Genomic DNA, 12,839 nt, shown 5'->3' with positions numbered 1-12,839 from the left:
GGAAGGGTAGCCAGGTGAGAACCCCTTCTCTCCAAAAACGACATTGCTGCACAGCTTGAGCTTTCAGGACAGCACTTGAAAGAACCACAAGGCTTCTGGAGCAACAGTCTCTGGAAAGATGAGATCGAAGAGGAGTTGTTTCACTAATGCACAATGGCACCATCAAATAAGGTGGTAGAAGGGCAATAATTTGAGTTTTTTGATTTGCAGCCACATGTACTTGATGCCTCGCATCATTGGGTTCTCCATTAATTCCTCTCTGTAACACCATATTGTAGAGCATATTTGTATATTTGCATATTTGCATATTTGCAACAGCAAAAACTTAGCTGAATGTGGAGCTTGCAACTGAGCGGTGATCCAAAACACACCAGTATATCTAGAACTTAGTCCCTGAAACAGAAAGAAAATCGAACGGCCAAGTTAAAAGTCCAGACTTCAGTTCTGTTACAATGCTTTAGCAGCATATAAAGCCAGTTATGCATAAACGACTGCCCTCAAACATAATGGGATGATGCATTGTGATAGGGTAGAGGGTTTAGAATTCCGCACATGCGATGTGAGAAACTGAAACTCTCACTGGAAACATGTATTTCAATCATTGCGGATAAAAGAGGTTCCATATGTTACTGAATCGATGAGTGCAACTTCTTTTATACAAATCTTCACAAGGTGTTTTTCTGATATTTTTGTATAAAGTTTGAGAAAAAGCAATTTTTGTGAGTTAAACAAAGTACATTTCCTTCAGGTGTGCCTGGGCTCCTTTAACCAGGCTTATGGGGTAACTCAGTCTGAGATTGTAGATTGTGCTCTAAACTACCTCTGCTGAATTAGGTACTATCCATCTGAATAGGAGGTAGGAGTGGACAGTCCACCTACCCCTGTATAGGTGTGTAGTCCATGCCATTCCCTTGTTGTCAGTCTTTAAGTGTTACTTATCTGCTGGTTTCAGCACACCTGTTGACCTTCTGGAACTTGCTTTGTCCTGATCAAGTTATCACAAAGTAGTTTGCCTCCTCCATTCAGTGGATGTGATATTAACACCAGACACATACACTTGCATTACAGTAGTTTCTGGAGAGAGTCAGGAAGGGAGAGCAGCACATGCGGAGTGGAATGGTAACTCTAAACCCTGTGAGGGCACCATACACGTACTTCACCTCTCCAAGATTTCTCATGTACTCCATATTCAATCAATGGTCTCACTTATTTCACGCCATTTGAATTTACACATGGAGGGCTGGTGCACAGTCTTGCAACGAGATACGGGTAAAAGGCTGTACTCCTTGACTAGTAATCTGCTGTTACCAATTATTAGTTGTGTGTTGACCTGGTCATGGGGACGGTAGTCTTCCAAGTTGTACGGGATACAGCCTTGGGTGGCCCTGATCGCTCAATATTCTTTTCAACTTTCTATAACCACGTGTGCCTAGGCAGCACACACATGCATTAAATGGGAAGGAGAAAAGAAGGGAATGAGGACAAGGGTAAACATGGACAGAAAAATAGCAGCTAGTAAATTTAATATAGTGATTGAGATGTTACAGACTGCAACCCCAGTCGAACATTTCTACTCCAGTGTGCCAATACCTGCGGCTCCATGCTTAAAAAACGTGACCAGACCCCCTCTGTCTCCTCAGTTTGGTAGGTCACCCCCTTTTCTGGTCGTCTGAAATGCTCCCTTGGGGAGCGAACACCTGACCACAATTACATCTTCCCCTATGAAAGACATCGCTTCCCTCCATTAGTATGCCCTAGTAAATAGACAAGGGTGGCCGGCATTGCTGAGCACCGTCCCACTAACTTGGCGGAAATGAACGTCGCTCTGTGCGTACGCATCTTTTACCTTAGGCTGCAACGGCATGATCTTGGATACGAAGCATGGGTAGCAATTCTGCATCAGGTGCATTTGTAAGTAGACTTTGGTCCCTCACAACTGGATGTTTCCGGTATTCTGGAGTAAAGTCCTTTTGCCTCTTCTGGTGACCATGCTCTGGTACACGTTTGAGCAACATTGCCAAAATTCACCATAAATCCTTATTATCTTGTTGTTTTTGGAGTGCCCAGGCATGCTATAATTTCAGTGAATTCATAAAATATGGTTGAAAACTTTACACCAGTGAGTGGTTTCGTAGAGCATGCTGTTGCCACAAGGAGTCCTGGCACTTAAAAGTAAAATATGGTTTACGGGATGGAACATAATAGCAAGGATCTTTATGCTCCTTTAGTGGGCAATCATCAGGTTGTCATCCTAAATGCAAATGTGTGTGAGTTCACTGGCTCGGTGGAAAGTCACTTGCTACAGTGCGCGTCAGCATATTGATCTCTGTGTCTAGCTTTAGAGGTGAGTGGGTATTCAGCAGACACGATATTATTGGTTTTAGTAAACTCCTTCAGTTCCGGCCTGTGATGGGTACAATCTATAGCCCACTTAGAAGACGGAAGGATGGGAACATAGAATGCAAGGAAGGAACGCCAGTGCAAGTTGGCATCTTGAGGCTTGTGATAGACAGGAGATCCTCACTCCACTGACTGTGCGGCTGGACAGTGTAACTGACTGCTACAAGCGAACAGGAGAACTGTACGCGCAGCTGGGTCTGGAATGGGCTGTTTTCATAACCCAGAGTATGTATGGAATTAGTTCACGGTTACATGTATTTGGGAGTGTATATTAGCTGATCTCGTGACTATCGTGTACGCACCAATTATTCTGGCTAAATTAACTAGTGTTTTTTTTTTGTTTTTTTACTTTTTCTTCTCTTTTCTGATGTGTGTTCGTTCGCTAAGAACTAGTAAGGTCATTAAAAAAAATGTCATCAACAAATCGACTTAATTTGAACATAAACCTAATATGGGTGTTAATGTGAGACCTTGGAAGAAAATGGCTTGTGGATGCACGCAATGGGTGAAATGGATGCAAACAGATCTGTGCGATCTATTGTGTTTTCGTATGGCATCATCTTTTCAACACAACTGGGAGTCTAGGCTGCGCTGTGGGTAACTAGGCCTAGACAACACACCATTGTATACCGAGGGTTGGTGCAATATAAAAAGGAACTTCAAGATTAAGAGGCCCAAAATGGCCGGCTGCCTCGAGTTCATCGAGTTGCCATCCTTCTGCGGGAAGTTCTTTGTGTGCAGTGACTCTCGCCAGCTGCCGTGCGTGATACTCCATTTTGCAAGCTGACATGCAGATTATAGTGTTTCATCCCTGCAGTTTGGCGCGTCTCTTTATCGTTCAATTGCTCTGCCGGCTGGAAGCTGAGAAGGTGAAGTGGTTTACTCAAGGTCGAAAAGTGAGTCAGAGCTGTAGTTAGTGCAGTCATAGGTTTTCTCTTTTTCTAGCCCACGCACGCTGCATATATACAACAGTATTGTATACCAGAACAGCTATTTACAGTTTCTGATTGGTTGAGAACCTCAGAATTGTTGTCTTTGTCGAACACCGCTGTGTCACTAGCTTCTCGAAGAATAGCATGAGTCATTTCATGGATCTCAGACCGTAATCACTTTCTCTCTTGGAAAAAAACAGTATACTGCAACGTGGGAAGAAGTGATTTCCGATTAGACTTTTCAAAGTATTCCACCTATAAACTTTGTGTTTTGCAGTTTGCGCTGCTTCAAAGGGGATCTGGACTGGATGTTAGAAGTGGACTGTTTATTTTTTAGAAGGGCCTAGGCTGATTGGCATTTGCTTGGTCGTGTCTTTAGTGGACAAAAACAATGGTCTGGAATACAGCCTAAGAGATTGACAACCAGACTGTTGTACTCTGTGCAAGCAGGATTGTCATTGGCTGCATGAAGATGGAAATGTCTGTGTATTGTTGTTGGGCTCCACTTTGTGATTAGTTTCAAAATGCATTTTACTGGTAGTCCCTTCGGAGGGGTCCCGAAGGGGGCTTAAGGGTGCAACCTTTCTCAAAACTCAAGTCGATCCCTATGGATCATGTAGATGTGCAAGAATTGTCTAAAGTGTCCTGCGTGAGTGTACTCTACTGGTGCAATCTGGTCGAATGAAGTTTGTGGAAACAACTAATGTGAGGAGGAAGATGTCATGAATTGTTGCCTGGTGAAGTAACATGCTCAGAAGTATTGTTGAGCGCGAGGGTGTCATTTGGAAGTAGTCTGTGGTTTGGCATAGAGGAGTAGGCATATTTAGCAATAGGATGTAATTTGGTGAATGTTGGGTACTTGTTTGTTTGGTTGTGAATGGTGTGCTTTATATCATTTGGGTTGTGCGGTGGGTAGAAGTGGTGCAATTCACTGTTGTTTGAGGTGGTTTAGTAAACAATATGTGATGCTGTTTATGAGGAGTTGCGAACTAACTTACTTAGAAGAATATGGCGTGGTTTAGTTTTATGTGTTGAAGAGAAGTGTGAAGTGCCAAGAGATAGTGATGTGCGATGTAGTAGTGTTGGATGTTGTGGTGTTAAATGATCAAGTAGTGTAATGTGCAGAGTAAATGTTTAAATGGCTAAACTTCACAATAGTATTGGTAAGACTCTTCAGCAGTGCCTTGGAAATCCACCTGGAGGCCAATAGATGGTTGAGAAATGTAATTGTATAGGCTTCAAGGATTTGAAGTCAATAAAAAATAATAATCTAAGGGCATACAAGGGCAGCAGTATTGACTTCTGGTACTCTACTTAAAGTTCTACAGAATACATCACAAATGTGGTGGATGTAATAACCTTAAGCACATTACATCGTTTTAGCGTGTCTGTGCCATGCCTGACTTGTTTCAGCCTCTGGCCTTATCAGTGACCTGAAATGGAACCGCTAACATGGGATCAATGTGCTAGCGCACTTGGTCCTTAATAAGTAAACTTACAAGGGGACGCGCATAGGTCGATGAACCTTTGGATTCGCATGGAGTATCCTAGCTAGGGTATGGTTGGTACTCTAACGATCAATACACAAACTTAATAAGCATTAGTCATCATCAGCAATGAATCAAAAGAACACAACACCCCATGACCTTCTCAACATGAATAACAACAACTTGTTATATGTTTTAGTGATTTTATTTCCCTATTTGTTACAATACTAAGTCATGAGATTAATTCAACACAATCCAAATCAAATCAAAAAGAATTTCATATTATTTTATTATAAGGCGCCTAAAACATAATCTAACCAAAACTTGCATTAAAAACATATTCTAATGCATTAGTAAAAATCAATATAAAGATCATAGGTAATAAGTCTTTACTATTCATAGAGTTCAGCAAGCCAGCCCGTCAATCATTTGTCTCTAAGTCGGTCAGTAGTCATATAAGGAAAACCTCATCAAGTCCAGATTAGCATCAGCAATGTTGGACTTCATGCAAAAACAATTTAGAACAATAATTTTGGGAAAATCCATCTAAGAAAACTATTAGACAGTGCAGTTGGTACCTAGAAAGAAAAGACACAAAGTTATATTCAGTCACATTATCATATCTAACTATCCTCAGTATGGATCAGCAACAGAGTCAGTCTTCGTCTTCAGGTCATCAGTCTGTCAGCATCACATCAGACTCACAAAAGTATGAGTCCACTGACAGAATCTCGAATCACCTCAGTAACAGCTAGCATTTTACTGTTTGTCTGTCGTCTCTCTGTCACGTTGTTATATCGAAGTTACCCGGACTATCCTCCAATTTCCAATTGGTCAATTAATCACAAGTTATGACTCTACCCAATAGTTGTTTTATTCCAAATCTATGAATTCTAATATTTCACAGTTCTCATGTTGTTGATTGGTCCTCTTTACGATGTCCTCATCATCTGGCTCGTCAGGTATCGAAAATGTTGCATCTTCTTCTCCAGTAGGTGCCTTCATTGTTCAAGTCCTGGGAAGGTACACTCAGTGCGCTAAACACTCTTAATGGTTACAATTCTAGTTCCATCATCTCCTCTCTGTTTGTTCACATACAGTTTTCAGCTAAGCAAATTTAATTAAACAATGAGCAGTTCACGGTTAGTTCAGCTTGTCAGCATTTTCCATTGAAATACAGCTTCTGTATGAGGCCTGGTAAAACTAGGCCAAGACATTAGCTAAGTTAAGGCCTACCATCATTGTAAAACATAGATTATATCTCTCAATATGACACATTACTACATTAATTTTATATGTTTTCTATATTTCATGTGTGCTAGTCATTTATTAGCACATTTGCGAATTCTGGTGGACAATCTCCGAGGTCACAATTTTCAAACGTGCACACTAATTTTCTATGTTAACAATGTTCTAACAAACTCATTTTTAGAATACATAAATACTCATTAATAATCTTTAATTAAGTCATTTTGCATTAACAGATGTCAGACAGCATAGGGATGGCAGTATCTTCCTTAAAGGCATTCTAGTTTTCCTAATTCTCATTCTGGTTGATTGGGTACCAAAGGGGTGATAAAGACTTGGTCCTCTTAAATCAGTAATAGATTTGACACACACTTTTGCCAGAGTCCTAATTTTTGGCGAAATAAAGCCTGTCTACAGAGGAAGGAAAGGTAGGGCTGCCAGTTCTGCATGTTTTCAAAGCCATCTGATTTTCCCTTTATACACTTCTTATCATTTGTTTCCATTCTAGCCATGAGACGGATTAAAAAAGACACTGAATTGAGGGAGGAGGTATTATGTTGGGGTCCCAACTAACCTAGTGTTGGGACCCAAAGACTATCTAGACAGAAACAGCAGGCTGTGGTGAATGTTTTGAAGGTGGTCCCATTGTCCTAGGACCACCACAGGCTGAGTTATGAGCAAAAATATTTTGTAAAAGAATGCCCCGACCAAGTGCAGCAAATATTGCAATATGTTGACTGTAACGCTAATGACAGCCCCTAGAGAACACCACAAAAAAATATCATTTGTAACAAATATGTCATGTAACCATATAATTGGCCACTAGAGGGAATAATCACATTAAAATAGAATGGCACAAAGTAACTTAGTGCAACCAAATATTTAGCCTCATATGTTTTCAGGCCTAGCAGGTGCATTGCAAAACTAAGCCTCTTAGAACACAGACTACTCCAAGCTGTGAAACAAAAGTTTCAGCCATGAGAAAGCTTAAAAAGGGTCTGAATGGTGGGAAGGGTTATTATTTTGGGGTCGCAGCTAACTTAGTGTGGGGATCCAGAGATGACCTAAACAGAAAGCGTGAGTCATGCTGAATGTTTTGGTGGTGGTCCCATTATCCTAGGACCACCACAGGCTGTGTTATGGGCAAAAATGCTGTGAAAAAGAATGGTTGCAAAGCATTATGGGTCGAGTTTTCCCGGTGCAGTGGATATTGTAGTATTGGCTCTCACGCTGTGCCGAGAGAGCCACTTTGTGGATTTCTGTGTTTTTTGGTAAAGCATTTATAAATTATAAGTGCTTTTGGGAAAGCTGTGGCACGTGAAGGGGAGAGCCAAAAGGGATTAGGTAAGAGTGTGAAGAATGTGACCAGCGCTTCATTTCTGCTGATGGAGTTCACGCTGTTTGCACTGTGAGCTCTGTGAGAGGCATGGAGCACGAAGAAGAGAGACAAAAGAAAAACATTGTTTGCCCAGGCTGAAGTATATCGGCAATCGTGCAATTATCCAATCGAAATTTCCCAGGGAAGACTTGCTGTTCAGTTTTTATTTATATGAGTTTTGTTTACATTTTTATTTGTACTTTAGCTGTATTTCTTATTTGCTCATTTTACCTGCAGGTATCCATATTTAATTTCCATTTTGTGGAAAATGAATGTACAAATAGTACACATCCACATTTATTTAGTCAATAAAAGTACACTCACACCTACATTCCTGATGTGTTTTAGCCCTACAAGTCATAATTATTAATGCATCAGTATGCGCATATGAAACATAAGCATTTAAGGACAAACATATATGCACATCTGCAACCATCTAAGCTAAGGGTTCACTAACAATGAATAGTAATTAATTTTTTGTTGCTTGCATTTATAGAGGCTCACAGCAAGCACAGGCAGTCGACAACGGAGCAGGCTTTCCATCATGTCCCAGTACCTCTGTACTGTTCATGACTGCTTCACTATTCCAGGCCGTGCCTTTATTCCGAAACCAAAGGTAAGTCTTTGCTAACAGACAACCCTTTAGGAAGGAAATGTGTGATTCCAGTCTGCTGCTCTCCGCTGCATATCTTGTCTATCAATATAAGTGGGCAAAACTCGAGCCAAATGTCTGGCTGTAGCATGGGTCTTATGCAGTGGTGACTGACAAGCCAATATAGAGCCAGGCCAATCATCCCAGGCAGTGGTCCGTTCCCTCCCTAATGTAGGTTGGTTTTAAAAACTATTCCTTTCAATAAATATCCCTCACTTCTTTCATATAATCTAATGTATTAAAGAGACGTTGGAGAACTAACCTACACTGAATTTAAAAGAATTTGAAAGAGTCTTGATATTTTACTAACATTACATTTTTGTACAATTACATGCCAAATATTTTGATGTCACTGGTCCTGCTGTGCTTTGAAGGGCAAGCCAGACCGCTGACGTGGCGCTTTCCTGGCTGTCTGGATGGATTTGGTGGTTTGCCCCTCTCTCTCTATGAATGCACATGGAATTCTTTTTTTTTCTATCATTCGACAGAGTATATGTACTTTTTCATTGTGGCCTACACCCTTTATTATTCTGTTCTGTGAAGATTTTTTTTTTTTTTTTTTAAACTGTTCAAGATAAAGCAGATCTGATCATCTCCGGTATGCATCTTTTGTAACTGCAAGAAATGTTCTGTCTTTTAAATGCATTAAGAGACTGCAACCGGAAGTGTTTCATGAATCTCCCCAGTCAGTTCACTCTGGTTAGCTTTGCCACACAACGGGCTAAGACTTGTATAGGCTATTTAGGTCTGGACCTGTCCTTAATATGTGGGTCGCTGCTCTCAGGCTCGCTCATTCTAGAGCCGTGCAGCTGAAGCAGATGCAAGGAGGCCATAACTAAAACCTCTTTCGAGTATAGTGACCTACACGGCAGACGAAGAAGATGCAAGAAGGCCATAACTAGAACCTGTTTTAAGTACAGGGAGTGCAGAATTATTAGGCAAGTTGTATTTTTGAGGATTAATTTTATTATTGAACAACAACCATGTTCTCAATGAACCCAAAAAACTCATTAATATCAAAGCTGAATATTATTGGAAGTAGTTTTTAGTTTGTTTTTAGTTTTAGCTATGTTAGGGGGATATCTGTGTGTGCAGGTGACTATTACTGTGCATAATTATTAGGCAACTTAACAAAAAACAAATATATACCCATTTCAATTATTTATTATTACCAGTGAAACCAATATAACATCTCAACATTCACAAATATACATTTCTGACATTCAAAAACAAAACAAAAACAAATCAGTGACCAATATAGCCACCTTTCTTTGCAAGGACACTCAAAAGCCTTCCATCCATGGATTCTGTCAGTGTTTTGATCTGTTCACCATCAACATTGCGTGCAGCAGCAACCACAGCCTCCCAGACACTGTTCAGAGAGGTGTACTGTTTTCCCTCCTTGTAAATCGCACATTTGATGATGGACCACAGGTTCTCAATGGGGTTCAGATCAGGTGAACAAGGAGGCCATGTCATTAGATTTCCTTCTTTTATACCCTTTCTTGCCAGCCACGCTGTGGAGTACTTGGACACGTGTGATGGAGCATTGTTCTGCATGAAAATCATGTTTTTCTTGAAGTATGCAGACTTCTTCCTGTACCACTGCTTGAAGAAGGTGTCTTCCAGGAACTGGCAGTAGGACTGGGAGTTGAGCTTGACTCCATCCTCAACCCGAAAAGGCCCCACAAGCTCATCTTTGATGATACCAGCCCAAACCAGTACTCCACCTCCACCTTGCTGGCGTCTGAGTCGGACTGGAGCTCTCTGCCCTTTACCAATCCAGCCACGGGCCCATCCATCTGGCCCATCAAGACTCACTCTCATTTCATCAGTCCATAAAACCTTAGAAAAATCAGTCTTGAGATATTTCTTGGCCCAGTCTTGACGTTTCAGCTTGTGTGTCTTGTTCAGTGGTGGTCGTCTTTCAGCCTTTCTTACCTTGGCCATGTCTCTGAGTATTGCACACCTTGTGCTTTTGGGCACTCCAGTGATGTTGTAGCTCTGAAATATGGCCAAACTGGTGGCAAGTGGCATCGTAGCAGCTGCACGCTTGACTTTTCTCAGTTCATGGGCAGTTATTTTGCGCCTTGGTTTTTCCACACGCTTCTTGCGACCCTGTTGACTATTTTGAATGAAACGCTTGATTGTTCGATGATCACGCTTCAGAAGCTTTGCAATTTTAACAGTGCTGCATCCCTCTGCAAGATATCTCACTATTTATGACTTTTCTGAGCCTGTCAAGTCCTTCTTTTGACCCATTTTGCCAAAGGAAAGGAAGTTGCCTAATAATTATGCACACCTGATATAGGGTGTTGATGTCATTAGACCACACCCCTTTTCATTACAGAGATGCACATCACCTAATATGCTTAATTGGTAGTAGGCTTTCGAGCCTATACAGCTTGGAGTAAGACAACATGCATAGAGGATGATGTGGTCAAAATACTAATTTGCCTAATAATTCTGCACTCCCTGTATAGAGCCCTGCGTGGCAGATGCCTGACATCAGAAGAGCTTCTGATTTCCAGCATCTACCATGCCGGTCTCTATCCTCAAAGTCCCATGCACCGATCTCTCGACTGTGCTGTATTCCAGCCTTTTGGCGAGATCTTGCTGTTACTATCAGTCCATTCCACATTAGTGTCCTGACGTAGTCCCAGTCCAATGGTAGTGATTTTTCACTCCATACTGGTTCCTTCCATAAACTTTGTCCTGATGGTGACTCAGGATAAGTATTTTCCCGTGGGGTACAAACGTCCACAAATGAACCAGTGGACTGGCATGATTTATTATGACGTGCGCATTGTACTCTTATTTTGAGTCATGCTGAGAGTTTATATATTTATCAGCCCCTAGTAGTACGTGTTTATATGTTGTATATATATTCTGTGTAAAACACCAATGCACAACTTTTCACAAATGTCACTATTCACCTTCACTTCATCATTATGTTGGAGCAGCTGTATTGTGATATGATATGCTGAAAAGTGACTTACACACCCATGAACTTTATTAATTGAATACAGTTAATTGTATAATGACCATCTGTTGTTTTAAAATCACAATACTTTACCTAGGAGGTTTAGGCTTGAAATTTCTCCTGAAGGAAACCATTGTTTTTCATCTTGAGTTACAACACATGCCTGTTGCATACACTGAAGATCACTACAAAAAAGGACCTCGTGCATTTGAGTTCAGAGAAATTGATTTCCATTTCACCCAGCCGGTGCCAACTCAAAATATATTGAACACCAAAAGCCACATAAACTTTCCCAACAATATTTTTTTCCTTGAAGACAATTGTGGATATAAACTATCCTAACTTGTTAATTTGTTTTCCATTCCTATATACCTTTGCCATTTGGCTCTAGTTTCGTATTCTTGTAATGTTTATAAAAGAACTGTTCTGAAATAATGGTAATGGAGAGCCTGAATCAGCCATTACTTAAACTTGCATATTATTAATTATAATATTGCATTTTTATAGGTTAGAGTAGTCTCCGTCAACACCAAGTAGCACAACCTGAGTGTCACCCTCCATCATACTTGTATCCATTAATTCTCGTTTTGACTTGTAAAAATGTATCTTTGATACTTTTGCATTCTCATCAACACTCATTTGACTCTAAGCTTCTTCAGCCACACCCAACTAAGATTCCTTGCTTAACCCAACACCAAACTCACTTCTTTCTTTCCAGTATATCTAAACAAAAATGGACCAAAGAATGTTCCTCTGAAAAATCGTATATACAATTGAAAAATGCCCTGCTTTACCACCTGTGAAACACGTTTTTCCAATCGCTGTAAAAATGTAAAAGAAGCATGGTATGTACATTAGATCCACAACATAATAATCTGACCTTATTTTGGGGATTAGACCCCATTCATGATTTTCCACCATCTTTACTTTTGACTGATTTAACTCTGAACATTTGTGTTCTCAGACACTACAGCCACTTGTAATTAACTTGAAATATTTAAAGCTCTAAAAGAAGCAATTTATAGTAGCATACGTTTGCAGTGTCTATTGTTTTTGTAAGTGTGCGGCCACAGTGCGCGAGAAACTGCTTCTGAATGTTCTTATTGGAGCATGGGGGGATTTGGCCTTATAAGTGTCACCACTGTCCCCAAAGCCACAGATAGCCACTAAAACCTACATACATTTGATTCTTTTTTGAGCTGCTGACGAGTGTGAAAATGGAACCTTTCCTTCACAACATGTGACTCTTCTGTAAAATGTACTTTCAACTTAACTAATGGTTCAGTCAAAGAATCATAACTTGCAGGTGTGATTCCTTGTGGTGGGTATCCTTCAGGTAAATTTTCGAAAACGTCTTCATCCTGAGTTTCTACAAGACTTAGCAATAAACCCTTCTTGCGCTCTAGTTGAAAAAGATTTCTATCGAATTGCTATAATGTAGTTATTACATAGTCTTAATCATGACTCCCGTTTCATAGAAGGCTTACCCGGTTAATTTGAAAATGGTGGTAGTTGGATACCACACTGCATTAAAAAAAAAAAAATATAGACATAATTAATTTGTTGCAAAAACAAGGTGTACCTGCAACACAAAACAGGTAATATCACACAAACATCATGCCAATAACATTGTGCCTTAAAAACAGTTCAGGTAATGTTTAGGACAAGTGTTCCTTCTTTTTGTAGACTATAAAGTAAACAACCACTCTCCAGTGACAAAGGAAGGTAACAATGTGCTTGTCAAAGCTAATGAGAACGG

At 40.4% G+C, this 12,839-nt stretch overlaps 1 protein-coding gene across 2 annotated transcripts in view; it reads left to right on the top strand.

The window, feature by feature from the left end:
- Positions 1-12,839, top strand: part of TFB1M (transcription factor B1, mitochondrial) — a 391,094-nt gene that overhangs the window by 185,214 nt on the left and 193,041 nt on the right. For both annotated transcript variants that reach the window (XM_069234645.1, XM_069234647.1), the window contains one exon: positions 7,942-8,061. In XM_069234645.1, the coding sequence (XP_069090746.1) occupies positions 7,942-8,061 (120 nt within the window). The remainder of the gene's footprint in view (positions 1-7,941; positions 8,062-12,839) is intronic.

The sequence above is a fragment of the Pleurodeles waltl genome, chromosome 5, assembly GCF_031143425.1.
Source record: "Pleurodeles waltl isolate 20211129_DDA chromosome 5, aPleWal1.hap1.20221129, whole genome shotgun sequence".
NCBI lineage: Eukaryota > Metazoa > Chordata > Amphibia > Caudata > Salamandridae > Pleurodeles > Pleurodeles waltl.
This window is presented reverse-complemented; position numbering and strand designations above follow the sequence as displayed.